General features: G+C 38.1%; 1 protein-coding gene across 1 annotated transcript; it reads left to right on the forward strand.

The window, feature by feature from the left end:
* The first annotated feature begins 1,843 nt into the window (after positions 1-1,843).
* Positions 1,844-19,135, forward strand: cpn1 (carboxypeptidase N subunit 1). Its single transcript, XM_004080243.4, has 9 exons — positions 1,844-2,471; positions 5,668-5,864; positions 7,606-7,761; positions 12,187-12,363; positions 12,483-12,594; positions 15,779-15,918; positions 16,122-16,221; positions 16,905-17,023; positions 18,719-19,135. The coding sequence occupies exons 1-9, from the start codon at positions 2,237-2,239 to the stop codon at positions 18,827-18,829; spliced, it is 1,347 nt and encodes a 448-aa protein (XP_004080291.1). The 5' UTR covers positions 1,844-2,236; the 3' UTR covers positions 18,830-19,135.
* Positions 19,136-19,553: the final 418 nt, after the last annotated feature.

A 19,553-nucleotide genomic window follows, 5' to 3' on the forward strand; every position in this document is an offset into this window, starting at 1 on the left:
TTGAACTTTAAACGCTTGCAAATGATTATGAGGACAAAGTCTTTCACTTCGGAAAAAAACATGTTCCTTAGAACAGTTTTATGATAGATTTATAGGGAGAAAAAACCCGACTAAACTGTTAGATTGTATTGCGCGATGTGTCGAATGACATGTTTTGATCAATTTGTGGTGCTTCATCGCCCTCTAGCGGACAGCAGGTGTACAGACATAAACAAAAGGACCAAAATTAAATAAGTAAAATTGAAAACTTACTAAACTAAAAACTAAAAATAACATACGGTACTCTGAAGGCATCGCGATATGTCGCAAAAGCTTTGAAGTACATTTTAATTAATATTACTAAAATAGTTCTTTGATATTTTTATTTAAACACCAAACCAGATAAATAACAATGTTGGTCTTTTTCCATATATAAATAAAGTTTTTTTAAACAAAGTGTTATTTAATATTGCTTGTTTCCCAATTACAATGCCGTAAAATACGCGACTGCTTTATAAAGCCAAATTAATGCGTGTTATTTTTAAATGAATACTAATCAAGTTGTTGTTCTTGTCTGTATGGGTGTTTTTTTATTTTTTATTTTATTTTATTTTATTTTATGTTTAAACAACAAACAAAACAAAGACAAAAACACAAAGACGATGTCGTAGCTGCAATATCCCTTTCTTCCGCCAGATGGCGCAATCAATCCGAAAATGAAAAGAAGCCATTAAGTTCTGTTTTAACCCTTGTGCAACCCTTTGGGGTCAAGATCACCATTGACGTCTTGTCTCTACCATGAGAAAGGTGGATAAAGGTGGAGAGGATTTCATGTAATCCATGGACACCAGTGAAGATCACAAATCATTGAAGAAAAAAGTTAAGCGTACTGTCTAATGGGGTCTAGATGACCCAACTACCAATGTTGAAGTGCCTAGGATAGCAAAAGGGTTAAGTCTCAACAAATAGGAACTTTATCACCCAAAACAATAACTTTAAAATACTACTTTAAAATAATGTCACAATAAACAAATAGTCTTTGTGCATTTTTTAGATTATTTCCAGCTTGAACACCACTGACTTACTGTCTGTTGATTCATAGCTTTTTTTTTGTTTTATAGAAATTAAAAAATAGACATAAATTCCATATGTGAGAGAGTTAAAAACGACAAAAAATATCAACTTGGAGCTTATAGAGTGATCATGTAAGGATACAACTGAAGTCAAAAGTAAAGTTCTTATATGTTTGCATTAGGGGAATATTAGTTAGAACTTTTAAAAAGTTATTTTTATCCTAAATCAAATAGATTTTTTTTTATGAACACCTTGTTTTTTTGTCTTTGTGTTGTCGTCTCCTCATCCCCTTAGTCTGATTTCCCTTCCTTTCCTTCCCTGCAAAATATTTGCCTTTCCTTTCAGTTGTGTGTTTTTTTAAACTCTCACCAGTAGTTGCACAGTAAGCTTCACTTTCCCCCTGAAGGTTTGTGTGATTGACAGTCACCCTTGCACACTCTCAAACATGTGTGTGTGTGTCTTGGCATGAGTTTGGGTCTTTTTTTTCTTTTCTTTCCTTAGACACTTGCAGGGGAGTTTAGCTGTGTTCTTTGTGAGAGCTTTGGGGGAAACGAAGCATCCAAAAGTTGCGAAAGAGCCTTTGCATGGATTTATCTTTAAAGCACAGACCCTCGTGCACGAGCATGCGTGTACACGGACTCAGAGGGGCTGTGTGTTGACTTAAGAGTTAATGAATGGATGATTGAGGGCTGCAGGGGTTGGGGAAAGCGGCGCTGTGGTAACAACCCCTCTTTCCCAGGAAGGGGAACATATAACTTGAGTTAAAGACAAAGAAAGGGAATAGAAAACGAGCGTCTAACAGACAGACGGACATTCAGATAGTGTGTGCAGGGAGCCCAGAGGGGCTGTCGGGTGAGCTACTTGAAGCAAAAGCGCTTGGAGCACCAATAAAGCAAATAGCATGTACTTGACAAGGGCCCAAGGAGAAAGAGAGAAGCAGCTGTTGGAGGAGGAGAGTCAGACAAAGACGGAGTAAGGGGCTGTCCTTACTTGCTCCTCACTGGGAGGACTGTTAGTGGGAGGAGGCAAGACAAGAGGGAGAGCAGGAGCAAGCAGAGGGGGACAAGAGAAGGAAAAAAGAGGAGTAAGCAGTCTGTTCGGAATGTAAAGAGATCAGACAGAGATCTGAAGTTCTTGTAGTTTCCTAGCCTCCGCTGTGCTGCTCACCCTGAGCTGAGGGACCATGCTGCAGGGTTGGACTCCTCCTGGGCTCTGGGCTCTCCTGCTGTGGCTGCCGGGGCTCCTGGCGTCAGGCTCGGACTTCAAGCATCACCGATACGAGGAGATGGTGCGGGCGCTGTTTGCGGTGCAGAATGAGTGTCCTTATATCACCCGCATCTATAGTATTGGGCAGAGCGTGGAGGGACGCCACCTTTATGTGCTGGAGTTCAGCGACAACCCAGGCATCCATGAAGCATGTGAGTAACACCTGATCTTCTGGCTTTCCCTGCTAACATCACCCCTTTCTCTATATAAACCTGCATAAACAGTTGCAAAACCAGAGAGAAAACAGAAAACATCCACAGGTTTGACATTTTTCTGAGACTGAAAGCTGCAGGAGCTCTGGTTTTGTGCCGAGGAGATAAAATAAAAGTTTGGGCTCTTTCTGTTGTTGTCAGCATTGAAAACAAAAGAGAGGAATGGCACACAAAAACAAGCTTCCAGTGAGTGAGAAGAAGGGGAGGAAAGAGCCAAATTATTCTGTCAACATCTTTTTTGTTTTCGGTTTTTGCCATCTAGCCTCTGAAAATATCCAGGGTGTTTCTCAAAGTTGAACCAGCAATCGAAGAAATTCAGTTTTAGTCAAAAAGTTTTAGCTTATTGCTCATTTTTTATTTTCAAACGTGCATTAAACTGGACAAAAGAAACCTCCTGAAATACCTCTTTTAGGGTAACAGGCACATTGATCACTGATTTTTAATGTTGGGCTACCCTGCAAAAACAGACCCCGTAGAAAAAGTAAAAAAAATCTAACCCTATTGGCAGATTTTCTTTAAATAAGCAAAAAAATCTGTTATGAAAATGGGCTTACCAAGAATTCCCTGTTTAAGAAAACAATTCTAGTCACTTAGACACGTTTAATGAATTGATAAGATTGGGGTTTTTTTTGCACAACAGAAAGTAAGAGAATTTTTCTTAGAGCAAAGGGTTCTTAAGATTCACTTTTGCTGTGCAGCATTTAATTTATTTTTCACACGCGGCCAGCTTCCTTCAGCAGAATAGAAGGATGTGCGCCCCATCTCCAGCAAGGTTGACGCGGGGCGATAAACAGGAACCGCACACTCTGTGAGGTCACATCTCCTGTCCACTGTCAGAGTTCACGACTTGTGTGTTTTTTTTAATCTTTTTTTTAAACCCCAGGGCCTGAACTGGATGCCAGCTGGCGCTTTCTTTCTTAAAAGGAAAAGGTGGATATTAAAGCCTGAAGCAATTAGTGAAGGGCGTTGATACGTTTGGAAAGAGCTGCTCCAACTCCCGACACCCCTGGCTCTCCGAAAACCTTCTGACTCCTCTAAAGCGTAAACGATTACAGGGATGTTTTTTTTTTTTTTTTAAATGTGGCTCACTTGTCTGATCAGCAGCTGAGTCCTGTAGCTGCAGTCACTGGACGCCTTGTTCTTGCAGCAGTGATTAATGAAGGGACCCTTGTGAGAAGGAAACTCTATACAGAGGGCAAGGCTGTTTAGATTGGTGGCTCACAGATACCCACAAGAATGCTATATGACCTTGTTCTGAATAATTCTGTCAGTTTTAGCCTCTGCTTTTCTTTTCAAGCCCCACTCCGATGAAAATAGTGTATCTAGTGCCGTTTTTCTGACGACGGAGGACATATATTTGTGCAGAAATTGCATTTCTGAGTATTTCTTCAGTCAAACTGTTGTCAATCAGGAGCAGATGCGTTGGAAAAAGAGCTTATTTGTGACGTAGAAAGTACACTGGGCTCCATGCTCTCAGCTTTGGGGACAGGAACACCAACAACCCAGACGCCACTTTTTGAAAATAGATCAAAAGATGATCCGATTGGAACTTTAATGTCCTTGTAGCTGTTTGGCAGGCAGGTTTACAATAATTGTTATGTGTTCGTTAGTGCTCAAGTGTGTGCGCATGACTTCCTGGGGGTTGGGTGCTACAACCAGCAACCTTTTGACCCTTTTTTTTTTCAAATGTAATTTTTCTTGAGGATCCAAATCACATTTAGCTCTACAATCCAAAACTGAGCATCAGTTATGCCCTTTTATTTATACCCTTCATTTTAAAAGAGTCTGATTAACACTTGAGAGCTGCTGGTTTACAGTACAAATAATAAGAAAATGTGGCAAATCTGAACGATTTTCTTTAATTTGTGACTTCAGGGATTGATGTTGTTCATTCATTTGCATGCAGGCATCAACGTTAGACTTTTTTGGAGCTTGAGGTGACGCACAGGCGATGTATCTGTCTAAAATTTCTGTCGTTAGGCACATCCATATTTTCTGAGGTATAAACTGTATTTGTCATCAGTTTGCATTATTTAGCCCAAATCAGGCATGTCCAAAGTCAAAAGTGTCTCCTTTCATTAAAAAGTTTGCAGCATTTTAAAAAAACTGTGTGTAGAATTTCTTGATTGTGGTTGGCTGAATTACATTTTAAGGTGTTGCAAACCTGAAATATTGTTGTGGGACCCCTCTGTGACACTTTGTAGCTCATTTCTAAAATGTCAACTGGAACAAAATAAGAAAAGTTGACAGAGAGGGCCACCTCTTCCAGGGAAATTGGAAATAGCAATATTTTTTCCATAAAATATGAAATAACTATGTCTGCCTAGTATGCCACCAAACTGTGACTGGTTTTCTAGAAAGTACCGTACTATATCTAGAGGTTCTAACAGACGAGAAATGCTATCTATTGATAAATTGACAGTCATTCAGTTAAAAACGTATTTAGAGATATTCGTTTTCTATGTGATGAAATCCAGCCATTGCAATGAAGCACCCTTTAAATATTTAATTTGCTTTTAATATTATGAAAACAAAAGAATGTCTCACAATCTGGCCCTATGCAAAAAGTTTGGACCCCCCTGGCTTGCGTAAAGGCCTCATTAGCATGCTCTCTGGTGAACCCCCCCCCCCCTATGTTATAACATTGTGTCAGTAACTGCAAACAAAATGTAAATATATCAAAGTCTGTAAAGAGATTGGCAGTCATATTGATTTATTTTATTATTTTAACCCATAAGAACCCATGGTGATATCAGTGTAACAGAAAAAATATCAGAAATGGATTCCCCTTTGTTTGTGGTAAATACACATGATTTTGTTTTTAAGATAAAACAGGTCTGGTTTCTTATGGGTTAAGAGAGTTTTCTGCAAAAACCTTTAGGTTGTAAATATGAAAATTGAGCAAATTGACCTAAAAAGACTGTCCTTGTGGGCCATTCTTGCTGACTGTTGTCTCGATTCCTCCTGAAACCTGACACTGCTGACTGAAATGGAAGTTGCACAACATTTGGAGTCCCTCTTTAAACTTTAAAATTTCGTTGTTTAAAGGAGGAAAAATGCACAATGATTTTTTTTTTTTCATTTTTAATGTCATTTTTGGCAACTTTTTTGACCTCCTCATCCTCCTCCCATGCAGTGGAGCCGGAGTTCAAGTACGTGGGCAACATGCACGGCAACGAGGTGCTCGGCCGTGAGCTCCTCATCAAGCTCGCCCAGTTTCTGTGTGAGGAGTATCAGGCGAGGAACCAGCGGATCACGAGGCTAATCCACGACACTCGCATCCACATCCTGCCCTCCATGAATCCTGACGGCTATGAAGTGGCCGCCAGACAGGTGACGTAAGCTCTGACATGCATGTGAGGTTTTTGCTCCCATGTGCCAAAAAAGAACCCAGCAAATCAGATGAGTGTACATAGATGAGTATACATCTGCCCCTTATATATACATAAAAAAAAAACATTTTCACTCTACGTACAATCAGCATCGTTTATTTCTCTCTAAAGCTGGATTTGAGACACACAAAGCCACACTTCTTTCCCAATGGTTTCAAAAATGTGGTACAATTCTGACTGAGGAAACAAAAAAATGTTTTTTTCCAGTAATTATGGACCATGACGCTGCAGATCAGATGCAGCTGACACAGAAAAACCTCAGTCTCTTTTCAGTTGTGTGTTTTTCCGCAGCATTCAAGCACAATACCCTGTCAATTCCCAAAAATAGACATTCATCTGTTTGAACATTTTTGAGGGTTTCATAACTACAAGACCTTTAGTTTTACCTTTTTTTTTTATTCACGACACATATTCTGGGGTTTTTATAGGCTTTAGTGATCAAAATGCATCAAAAAAGCCGCATTAAAGCTCTATTTTTACACATTACTTTCCTCACAACTGTTTTCCTGGGTATTTGCTTTATTCTTTGAGTATTTTTTCCAGATCTAAACAAAGTGACAGGTTTACTTTTTGTCCAACTGTGTGTTTTTGTTGTTATCTCAAGCACCCAATTATCTTCAAACGTGAAAAGAATAAAAAAAAAACAGAAAATCCCAAGTCCTTAAGGAGTATACTTAGCAATTTAGGTCCTTTGAACTTCATGGTAATGTCTACTTATTTAGCATTATGGCCTACTTAATGGTATTTTTACTATATTTAGCAAGTTTTGAAGTTTTTTTAATAAGTCTTCTGGTGTATAATTATGTAAATATGTTGCATGTGTAAGTGAAACAGGCAAAAATTTCATCCTAAACATTGGATTTGCAAAGATTTTAACTCTGGAGACATTTTTGAATAGCAACTTTGAGAAGAGTGCATACAAAAATATTGCTGTGCATGAAAAGGTGTGAGGATGTTTTTCCCCTCCAAGATGTCTGGAAAGTTTCAGTGACCATAAGCAAACACCAGAGTTCCTCTGCACCACAGAAAAGGCTGCTCTTCTGCTGAAAAAGCTAATTAGTAGTCCAAAGTTTTTCCCTTTTCACTGGGGCTATCTTCATCCTCATGAAGCACATTTACATAACGCCCGCTGACTCTTCGAGCCGGCGTTTGCTGTTTCTCATCGAAACCACTCTGTGAAACTTAACATGCTTATAAAAGCAAACTGATGATTAGCAGATGTTTAGAAATGTTAGTTTTGCCTCTTATCTTACATTTATTCATGTGTAATATCTGATATTAAAAAACCCACAAAATCAAAGAACCCCTGCAAGGCATGGAACATAAAACCTTAACTCATTAATTGTAATTTAGTAGTTTTCATTACATTTTATTCTAAATGAATAGAATTTCAGCAGTTTTGTTGCTGTAAAAGAAAGATTAGATGGCAAGATATTTCTTCATTCCAAACTTTCTACCACAGAAAAAAGAAAAGATAAACGCAGTTGAAAGTATTTTGTTCCATGCACGTTCCCCTTCTGCAGCCTGGAAACCTGTCAAGTTACTTTCCTCCAGCGCTTCCAGTAGTGAGAACCATGAAAATATTTGACGCTGTGAGCCAAAAACGCACTGATTCAATCAGCACAGCGGAGACGTCGCAGGTTGAGTTAGTGACACTGATATTTGTGTTTGTGGGTCAACAGGGTCCGGAGTTCAACGGCTATCTGGTAGGTCGAGGGAATGCCAGAGAAATTGATCTGAACCGGAACTTTCCAGACCTGAATGCACTCATGTACTACTATGAGAAAAACAATGGACGAAACCACCACCTGCCTCTGCCAGACAACTGGGAGCAGCAGGTCAGTGTGAGACACACTCAAGGTCATGTTTTTTGGGGGGTTTTGGGGTCTTTGAGGCCATGTTACACACTTCCACTTCTTCCAAATATGAAATGTATGGCTTTTCTCTTACATGTGTAATGTATGTGATTGTGTCCATCTAAGACGGGTCTTTTCCTGAATACGGTTTGAAATTTTGGGTCGGTAATTATGCGCAATTACTATGTAAATCTTGCGCCGTTGTGCGTGATTTTTGTAAAATGCTCACACAAATTTGTGGCTTTCCATGACCTCTCCATACTGGCCAATCTAGAGAGCATAGATCCATGCAGAGACTCCTGGGAAATTTCCAGGGCACTGGATTTTGGAACTGTAGATTCAGAGACCCTGACAAAATGACAAACACCCAGTAAGTGGTGAGCAGTGAAGGAATTTGGATAAAACCGTAGTGTTTCAAGCCACAAAGAATACAGTTCTTTCTGCAGAAATCTCTGTTTTACTGCAGAACCAAGATCAATCTATTAAAATGCAGTTTACAGTGTGAAGCTCCTTGCAAAGAGCTTGCAAAACCTGAGATGCTCCTTCATAAAAAAGGATTTTCTCTTGCTGTGAGTAAGTTGTCTTAACCTCAGGAGGTTAAATTGGCCTTATCTTCCATGGTAACGTGTGTGTTTCATGCAAACACAATTTATTCTGCGCACATCTGTAATGTCATCAACAATTTCCTGTCATTACTAAACCTTTTCCTCACATTTTCCCCCAAAAAGTATGTCTTTTTGTTTTTTTCCTGCTTAGGATCCCCCCATCTGGGGTAACGTCTCAGATTTTAGGAGTGAAAACTCAAATATTCGGTGTTCCTTTTGGGAAACACGCGGCTTTTTTTCAGGACGATTAAATGGATTCTATAGGTCACCGTGTTCTTATTTTAGGTCAGTGAAGCGTAAAATGACCCATGGAGGGAAATGTAAAAGCATGTGCTGTCAAACCAGTGCTATTAGTCTGCCAAAAAGCACATTTCATGCATTAAGGTCAGATCCTCAGGGGGGTGTGGGCGGCTCTCGTCTTATTTTCAGCAGTCGTGGAAAGGGCTGCTGTTCATCATTAATTACTTGAAGTTTTGCTCCAAACCAGCCTGGAAAGTGTAATCTCTGCAATCTCTACTTTTAAAGCTCGACTAAAAACTCATTTTTAGAGTCCAGCATTTCGTCCAACACGAGATGTTGCTTTGCTTTTCTAACATTTTTATTTACTAATTTATCAATTGTTTATTAATGGTTTTTATGATGTGAGCTTTTGATGTGCTGCGTATTGTGTGTTTAGCTCTTTCTAATTAAAGGTATTATCATTATTTTAAAAAAATGCTTATAAAAGTATTGGTTTTATGTGAAATTTTAAATGCTTTTTGTATGCGTTTCGGTAAAATAAGTATAAGTTACTAGTGATCACTTTAGAAAGTTGTATTAATGGCTTCAAATAAAAAAATGTAAAGAATGTTTCTTTTTTACATTAAAACAGCAACATTATTAATAGTTGGAATTCCTTACAGATTTTTGGTCAGAAAAAGGGCAATTTATCTGAAATGTTTTGACTTTAAAAGGCTTATTTTGTCGATTTTTCTTTTCAATGAGATAAGAAAAGTGAGTAAAAGGGGAAACATTTTCACTTGAAGCACTTAAGTCTATGTTTTAGTATCATTTCTTATTTTTATTTATTTTTTTAAGGACAAAAAGCAAACAAGTTGTTGGGTTTTACAGCAAAAAAAAAAGTACCTGTGCAAACAAAAAAGAAACTCTGCAAATACGAAGAAAGTATGCGTATCTAGTAGTAGAAAATCATTTTATTTGTAATTTGTAGTTTTGAATTCGGGTTTTATTGCCCTATTTTTTGTGAAAAACCTAATGTATTGCTGAGCCTCAGTTTTTGTCTAGGAAAGAAAATTCAACAAAATTCTGTCTGAAAATTGTAAACACCTCGCCTCCATATTTGTTTTCTACAATTTAAAAAAAAATTCCCCAGTATGGTGAATGAAACTATTAGAATCCCTGCTTAAGACAGAAAAAACATTTGACATACTAAACAAGAAGTAAACAAAAATAACATGGCAGGAAGCATGAGGTGTGAAAAGAATAATTCTAGACAGGAAGCAGAAAACTCAAATGCAGGCCACTTTCAAAATAAAATAAGTATAAGTATAAGAAAAGCAGAAAACATTGCCTAAAAACCTAAAAATCTGCAAACTATCCCTGAAATAGTTTTTGACCACCAGCCTTGCATGTTTGCACCCTTTCCCAAATGATTATTTTTGACATATATTTTCCATTTCTCGTGCCAGTTTCTAATCAGTTCTTTTAAAAATGTGTTTTGAAAGCCCAAACAGAATTCCTCCTGGCTGTTATTCTGCCAAGTGTCTGCCTTCTGAAAGGAAAACATAACCACACCACTGTTACAGCGCCTTTATTCATGCTGGTCAGGAAATACATTCTCAATGTCAGCATGAAACCCGGCTCTATGGCCTGCAGGCACAGACAAGAATTTAGCTAAATGATAATAATCCTCTTTAGAAGAATGAGTTCAGTGGCTTTTCTTTCACTGCGGTGATTTGATTACTATTTGATAAGATTTACTCTTCGTCATCAGATTGGGTTAATAATTCAATTTAATGACTCACGAGTTTCATTCAGACACAACTTGACAAAAAGACTTCAACAAGAAAGCCTGAGTTTTACCAAAGCCTATATTAAATCAAACATACTTTGTCCTGGATGCAGCATGTAAAATATGCTAATTTTGATTGTTGTTAATCATGTGTCACCATGCTAAATGGTATAAGTTCAAGCGATATGTCAGTGACGCTAGAAAGCTGAAATCCCTGTTGTGTTTAAGGTTAGCAGGTCCAACAAAATGAAGTCAGTTCAGTCTCCATGTTGGAGCCAGGCGACGTCAGTAGGCAGTGATTGATCCAAGCCAGTCAGAGTCACAGTTTCTATGAAACCGGTCTTGCAATTCAGCAGTGAGCTTGTTGGAAGGTCACACCCTTGAAAGCGCAACCACTGGCACAACCGAAAGAAAATCGTAAAAAAAAAAGTAATAACTAGCAAGAACATGTTAAAAAAGATAACAGAGCAAGAGTGGTATTTCTGACAAATATAGTGACGGAAGATTAGCAGTTAATTTTTCTATAGAAGTCTATAATTTGTCTTCAGCGTGTGCTTCCTGTTTGGAATGCCAGGGGGAGGGATTGTACTGTCGGTGATACTGACTGAAGTGAAGCTACATTAGCCATTAGTTGTAATTTCCATGTGTTACTGTAAACGCTGACTGTTTGAAGCAAAAACTACTCAACAACAGAGTGGACTTCAATACACATGCTTAGTTTTGTATTTTGCCAATTTAAAGACTCACACTGATCATCTTTTGATCTATTTTGAAAGTCTTTTAATTATAATGTTGCCGTTTTTAGCCAAAATTAAAAAAAAAACTGGTTTTCTAGGACATCGTTTCTGCAGAGCAGCAGGAGTTCATTTCCCAACATCCATCTGTTTACATACTCTCCCGCTAGCTTACAGTCCCTTTCAACCTCAACATAATTAAAATGGTGAGCAATAGGAAAACAAAGACGTGCGTGGATGTATTTGTCTGCAAGTGGAGGCATTGGAATGGAGCGGAGCAGGGAGCTTTTTGCCCACAGATTGTTGCATTTACATCACTGCTAAGCTTTTTCCAACAGCCTTTTTCATCTGCTCTTAATTCACCACGGTTTGAGTAAAGAAATGCAAATTTAAGTTTTATATATGTCCTCCACCATGCCACAAGGACATGTTAAAAACACAATGTTCGTCGTAGTGTCTTTAAAAGAAGACATTAGTTCTTTAAGTGTTTCAATTAAATGATGTCTAATTTTCTTAATCCTTAAGACAGATTTTTGTCTCAAACATTTTCTCATTCATCTAGCATTTGCTCCTTATCCTTCACAAAGCAATGAGGCTTAAGGAAATGAAGCTAAAGAATCAGTTGGTGGCAAAGTTTAACCATTACCTGCTTTAAAATGAAAAAGCCTCACTGAAACTATGTGTGCGCCTCAGGAGAGACATAATGTTTTGTCCAGATAAGAAAACAGACATCAAATCGCTGATCATGTTTCTATGCAACACCTGAACAGTTCAGTGGATACAGATGTTATTTGGTGCAAAACAGAAAGCTGAGGAGTCCTTGCAGTTTAGGAAAATGCCCCTAAAACATCCAAGGCTGATGTTTTTTATTTCATTTGTGTCACTTGTGTGATACAATTACCGGTATACACAGTTAACTTTTCTTTTTTTTTTTCCCAATTAAGATGTGCTGCATATTTCCTTTCTCTTTTAATGTTAGTTAATATAAATTTTATATTTAGGCTTTCACAGAAACCCGACGTTATTAAACACTTTGTTTTTCTATGCACGTCCACAGGTTGAACCAGAGACCTTAGCAGTCATTAAGTGGATGCAAAGCTACAATTTTGTCTTATCAGCCAACCTCCACGGTGGAGCCGTGGTGGCCAATTACCCGTTTGACAAATCCAGATACCCTCGCATTAGAGGACGCACGACACATGCGGACACTCCCGACGACAAGCTCTTCCGGAAGGTGTGCAACCCACCCAGAACTGTTTATTCTAGATGTTGCCCCCGATGGGATCTCATTGGTGTCTGCTTTCTGTGTAAACCTTTGAATAATTCAACGCACGCGGCACCGTGCGGTGGCAGTTGGCGAGGACCTACTCGTATGCTCACAGCTGGATGCACAAAGGCTGGAACTGTGGAGACTTTTTTGATGAAGGCATCACCAACGGGGCCAGCTGGTACTCTCTGTCCAAAGGTAACGGGAGCATCCTGGAAAGTCGTTGCACTCATGTACTGGGAAATTTTGGTAAAATTTAAAGGCAGCAGCTGCTTCAGATTACTGGCAAATACTGCCAGCACTTCTGTTATGGGTTTAAATAATGTTTCAGTACATTTTGTTTTTATCTAGAGATTAAAAGAATGTGAGTGAAAACCAATTTTATAGCACTCATCCTGAGTTGGTCACTAATTCTAAGTTTTTAAAAAACAAAGTTTTTTCCCCCTTTTTTTAGTGTAAAAAGAAAAAAACATTAATTTGTTAGAATTTACCACCAAAAACACTCCAGATCCAGTTTAAGTACATTATTTTATCATTTCCCCCCAGCCTGTGATAAAAAGAGGACTGCAGGGAAAAGAACTAGTTTCCTGTCTGTGGTGCTACAAGTGCATGAATTATTATGTGTTTTGGATTTTTTTAGTGGGGAGGTGGAATTATAAAGCCCACTTTCAAAGCTGCACTTACACTTTCAAACTACAAGCAGTTTTCCAGAAGTAAGCAAATCAAAAGAAAGAAAGTCTTTAGGGAGTGAGGGGGAGAAGGCTGTTGAAAGACACGTGTGCCCTTAAGCATTTAATTCAAACAACAGGTGAGCTGAGGGGCTGCTTTAGGTAAATCTAGTCTGACTGTGACAGAAGAATTTAAAGACTCACTCTGATCATCTTTTGAGCTAGTTTGCCATTTAAAAAAAAAATCATGATTATGTTGTTTTTAGCCAACTTTTTAAAAACCTGTGTCGTCCTCTGGGACATAGTTTCTGCAGAGCGGCAATAGTTCATCAGAAATTCACATCGGAAGGGGGGGGTGGGACCATTGCCGTGGATCAACTCCGCCCCCCTTTCCTTTCCCCATTGAAAGCTCTCTGTTTAGGTGCTATCTCGTTGGCTTACAGTCGTTCACTCCCACAACCTAACATTAGTGGGGCATCAAAAACCGTGAGCAACATCGGGGCTGTCCAGCCGTGCAGTTTTGAGCTAGATCTCAGCTCGGATAAGGAAAACGACGTACAGCTTTTAAGTCACAAAAGCAATCTTTAGATTGATTTTATCTACTCCTGATTCACAACGATTTGACTAAAGAAAAACTCAGAAATGCAATTTTAAGCTTAATTTTATTGATATATGCCCTCCATCATCAGAAAAATGCCACAAAAAACTTAAAAAAAGGGTCTTTAAAGCCTCTTTATGAGTGGTAAGGTACTAATTTAGAAGACACATTTTCATTACCAATTAAAAAAAAGCATTTCTGATCTTCCCGGTTGTTCTCTTGCTTGTGTGTGTTCTATTATTCTGGTTCAGACAGACAAAAAACTTTTGTTTAAGCTTACACTTACTTTAGATGAACATTAGCTCACCCTTCTTTGTATCTCAGGCATGCGACCCACTTCGGTTGGCTAACTCTAACACCAGTTTGAGCATCAACCTCTCAGAATTGCTGCTTTCTGCTTGAGCGGTAATAAAGTGAAGTGTTTCAGAGTCTCTTTTGACAAATTTTTAACAAGCTCTCTTTTGTCTGCTCTGCTCCTTGTTGATTGGCCTTCAGGACTGCATGACAGGGCTTGTGGCCCCTGCGGTTGTGTGGTTAACCGCTAATCAGAGGGTTGTCCTTTTCAGCACTCGACAAGTATGGCACGAAACTTGACCTTCCACCTCCCGTTGGCAGATCAGCAGCTTGCATGGTGACCCCACTCAGTATGCTAGTGAATCATATAACCATTGCTAGATATATGATTAGAAATAGGCAAACTCTATTGTGGCAGACTTCCAGTTTTTAGCTTCAGAGACCACATTTCTTTCTTTCCTTTTCTATTCACCATTTACCACAGTAAAAAACTTTTATTAATAATTTTAACTTTAAGATGAATAATTTTGTCCCACAGCAGTCCTGCACTGCAAGGACAAGATTGTTTTCTTCTTTCTCCTTTTTCTTTCCTCATCCACAAATTTTGCTTGCACCTATACCAGGTGAAAATACATTTTGGTCATGGTAGTGGTAAAAGGGATATCAATTTATCACCTCCTAACTCCTCGAGCATCATTGGGAAGCTTTTTGGAAAAAAAAAATGTTTTTATGTTTTAAAGTTTGTAGACTTTGAACGGCGTTTGCATGGCGAGCTCACTAAAGTGGTCTCTCTCTTTTGCTCACAAAGATTTTGCTTAAATATTGCGAAAATTATATGCACGACTCGTTGGCTTAAGCGGAGTGAATCGATACATTATACTATATAAGAAATATCAGAAAATGTGGGCATGGTTAACAAGAACCTCCGTTGCTCTGGAAATCAAAAAGTTTACTTTGTCCGATTTGTCTAAAAATGACATAAACCTGTTTGTCGCCCTGAGGTGACCAAAAAATAAATTGGTTGCCATGGAGATAAAACCAACAAAAAAGCTGCCATTTTCAAAAAAGTGTATGTGATTGAATGTTGTGTAGCAGCCTCTCACGGGGAGGGAAGGTAATGACTTGCAGACCATAAAATCGCTGCTTGCAGTATTAATTCCTTGTAAGAATTCATGTAAATAATCAAGTATGTGTACCTCTTGTAAGAAAAAAAGAAAAAGGCAGTCTTAAAAAAAAACCCTGTTAAATCTCATTCTCATTCCCTGTAAATTCTTATTTTAATTTGGCTTTTAGATCAATACCTATGGCCCAATTTACATGTAAATCCTTAGAAATCAGAAAATCTTATTAAAACTGCACCAACACATTTACCTTCCAGGCAGTCTGGTGCTGCTATAATAAAGCTCTCTTCTTTGATGTGTAAGTCCTGTTTTTGCTCGTCTAGACTCCTACGGAATGTGAATCTGTCGACCTTTTTCAGAGGTGCCTTGCACAGTTTTGAGGTGGATGAAAACGGCCTAGTCTCATTTAGCAGGAGCCTGTTTTGTGTATTTTACCAAGTCTCTTTGCTCCAAGTGTTCTGTCATGGTCTAAGAGGTTACCTTTGATGCTTCTCTCCCAAAGGAGCTGAAGTTTCTATGGGAATTCAGAACCTTGTGGTCTGAAACACATTTAGCATGTGCTGAAAGATGATCTAATCCTACTTTTTAAAAGGAATAATCACATTTTTGCCTCCTCGTCTTTCATAAATTGTCAAAAAATAAGAAAAATGTTGGCGGTTGACATCGTGAACTAATGAGTAATTCTGATCTGTCTATATTAGGCATGCAGGACTTTAACTACCTGTACACCAACTGCTTTGAGATAACTCTGGAGCTGAGCTGCAATAAGTTTCCCCCTGAATCTACACTGCCCGGAGAATGGATGGCCAACAGAGAAGCTCTGGTTTCATATATTGAGCAGGTCAGGAAACACAAAAAAACTGATAAACGTGTGCTTTAATCTATAGTCTAATATTAGAGAATTTGGTTCTGAATCATCCATTATGATTTGATAATTTTTGCAGCATAACCTTTACGTTTACCCCTTTAACTACTTTCTCCATTAGAATTAAAAACAAAATTACTGAATCTTAAGAAGAATTTATATTACCATTTATTTTTCAGGTGCATCATGGGATAAAAGGCATGGTGTATGATGAAAACAACAACCCCATCCGCAAAGCTGAAATCTCAGTGGCTGGAATCAACCATGATGTGACAAGTGGTAAAAAAATATATATATTTCAGAGTAGAATGGATGAAGTTTTGCTCTGTGGAGGTATGGAGAGTGTTGGAAAAAACATCTACTGACCAGAAAAGTGCTGTTTATTCTACTAAGACGGAACAAGTGCACATCTGCTGGTCAAAGTTGGAACTGCACTTTCAAATTAATCATCATTTACTAGATAAATGTTCTGAAAAAGCATAAACGGACAGCATTTATAAAGATTTTGATAAATCAAAGTCATCTAACAGCATAATAATTTTCAAAGGCAGCAACCTTTAGTTGGAAATAGTATGCAATTTGAAATTTCTTATTAGTTATTTGGTACTTGTACTGTATTATATTTTTATCCATATTATGTATATTTGTGAGACGAGCCGGTTTAGCTCGTGCTGGTTTGCGACGCCTTCCATCCGTGAAACCAGGGTTCAAATCCGGGCTGCTCCCTGTTCCCTTCTCTACTTCTGTGCCGGTCCCAAGCCCGGTTGCTTTGAGAAGGTTGCTTCAGGCAGGGCATCCGGCGTAAGACATTGCCAAGTTTACCATGCGACTTGTTCGCTGTGGCGACCCCTGATGGGAGATGCCGAAAGAGGAAGGATTATGTATATTTGTGATGGAGCATGTATTATCAGGAGTGGTTTGAGTAAATTATATGTTTAGATGTCTTTTGTGTTCTGCTTTAGGGGTGGATGGCGACTATTTCAGACTTTTGTTACCAGGCACCTACACGGTGACAGCCTCTGCACCGGGTTACCTCCCCTCCACCAGCACCGTCACAGTGGGACCAGCTGAGGCCATTCAGGTTCGTCTCCAAGTTTAGTTTGCTGCGACGGTAAAGGGAGTAAGACAATGAAAAGTGTGTTTTTAACATGTTATTGTAGCATTTTTCTCATGATGTAGAACATATATAAAAAAGATTAGGATAAAAAAAAAACTGTATTATGGAGTATTTCTTTATTCAAGTAGCTGTGAATCAAGAGGTGACAAAAAATGCATTTTTTTTTTGTTATTTCAGCTAAAAACAGCATAATCATAATAAATATCCCACTGGGAACACTTTTAAAACACCTCAGAGTGGAACTTTAAAGAAAACGGAGTAGAAAGGAAACCTCAAAACAAGACCTGTAAACTAATGTAAGGCCATAAAAAAAACGTTTAGTGTATCCTTTCCACTTCCACATTATGTGAGTGAAGTTGCAGTCATCTGCTGAAATGTGGAAGTATGAATCTATCATTCACTGTTCAGTTGCGTGTCAACACAAAAACACAACACAAAGATGGAAAGAGACATTTTTTTTGAGAAAATCTAAACCTGTGCCGCTCATCTAGCTTCTTATAAAGACGGAAAAAGAAATATAATACATTTAATTTACAATAAAGATAATTACCGGAATGTGTTTTAGGAAGTTGTTCATTTTTCCCGGAACAACTTTTTCATTTTGAGCTATTCTTAAAGCTTTCTCAGTGGTCTTTAAATTATGATTATGCTGCCAAACTTAAAAACCTGTCGTTTTTTTGGGAGGGGACATTGTTTCCGCAGAGGGGCAGTAGTTTGTAAGAAATTTGCCCCTGAGTTATGGGTGGGGCAGGCCCACACCTCTTCCTTTCCTTGTTACAGAGTGCTGAGAGCTCTCTGTTCACATGCTCTCCCCTCATATCTAAGCTAACATTACTGGTACAACAAAAATGGCGAGCAGTATTGGAGCTATCCAGCTTTTGAGCCAGATGTCAGCTTAGGTAAGGAAAACAAAGACGTATGTGAATCAAGTCGTCTACAAGCGGATGCATCAGAATGGAGAGGAGCAGGGAGCTTGTCTTCTAATCAGTGTATTTATTATGTAACAAATTAGCACTTTTTCAAACTGTTTTATTTTTCATCTGCTTGCAGATTCACAACAAACTGAACCCTCAGAAATGCAATGTTCAGCTTGATTTTCTTTATATATGTCCTCTATCAACTGAAAAATGCCACAAGAACATGTTAAAAGTACCTTTTTCATCACTGTGGGTCTTTGAATGAATACACCTCAAATATTTGAGGCTGTTTTATTTTTAACACTTTAGCACTTTTAAATGATTGATTTAACCCTAAACTAATGTAACCAGCTCAGTCTTGAAGACTGGACTGGGACGTGTCTGTGTCACAACTAATAAAGTTTTTGTTCCTACACATAGAATACAGACATGAACTTATAGGGGGCGCCCAAGAGCCCATTAAAATAAGAAATAAATAACTGTGGATTCACATTTATTCTGGTACACTAACATTGAAAGTATTTTATTAGCAGATATGAAGGCAGTTAAATTGAAGACAAGTACATTTTTGTCAAAATGGATGAAAAAATTAAAGAATATTTGTTTTTTTTCTTTACATTCTACTATATGTAGAATGTAAAGAACTACTTTAAATGCTGCTGTGGCATTTTTTTTTTAAACATGACTTTGAAGTTCAAAACTTGTCTCACACTCTGTTTTTTTTTTATCTGTCTCCAAACAGCTTCATTTTTACTTGAAAAAGGCCAAGAAGCAAAACTTGAAACAGAAGCCCCACAAAAGCAAGAGGAACCTCTCATCCCACAAAACCTCTCTGAAGCTGAGCCCCAGATGAGACACAGACTTTAAAACTACATGCAGAAAAACATGCACACACTCATAGTCTCATATAAAACATATACTTTATACCAGCTTCACTTGAACAACATAACGACATTCCTTTTGTAGCTTTTAGGATTCATCAAGCTCTCGTGGTTTTTGCTGATGACCCTTAAATGCGTGTCTTTATTAAGAAATTGTTGCAAGCCTGTTGTATTTATGTATCATTTTTGGCTATGTATGATCTCAGCTGACCGGTATGTTACTATTTTTTTTCCACTGTATTAATTTGATGAACAATAAATGAATGTTTTGACCACCATGGTGAAGCACCGCTGGTGTTTCCTCAGTTTAGTTTTTCCCATTCAATTGTGAATTCTAATTCAGTTTTTAAAGAGTGTGTTTGATCAAACATGACTCAATCGACTCAAATTAATTTTAATAAAGTGAAACAAAGCTTAAAACAATAGGATATTTTTAAATATTGTACAATTTATGAGAAACTTTAAATAAACAGAGGAAGGAGCTACGTTTGTCAGTGTTTCTAGGATTAAAAAAAAAAAAAAGAAAGAAAATTAGCTGAGGTTTAGGTTTGTTTAAATCATACAGGTCAAATTTCCCCAAACATCTCTTATATATTGTGCTTATTTTGCACAAATTTCAAAAGACGTGCCATCAACTTCCTGGAAGGGTCAGCAAAGGATGCTAAGGAGGTAACAGAGAGCAATTCAATAGAAAAA

Source organism: Oryzias latipes, chromosome 19 (genome assembly GCF_002234675.1).
Source record: "Oryzias latipes chromosome 19, ASM223467v1".
NCBI lineage: Eukaryota > Metazoa > Chordata > Actinopteri > Beloniformes > Adrianichthyidae > Oryzias > Oryzias latipes.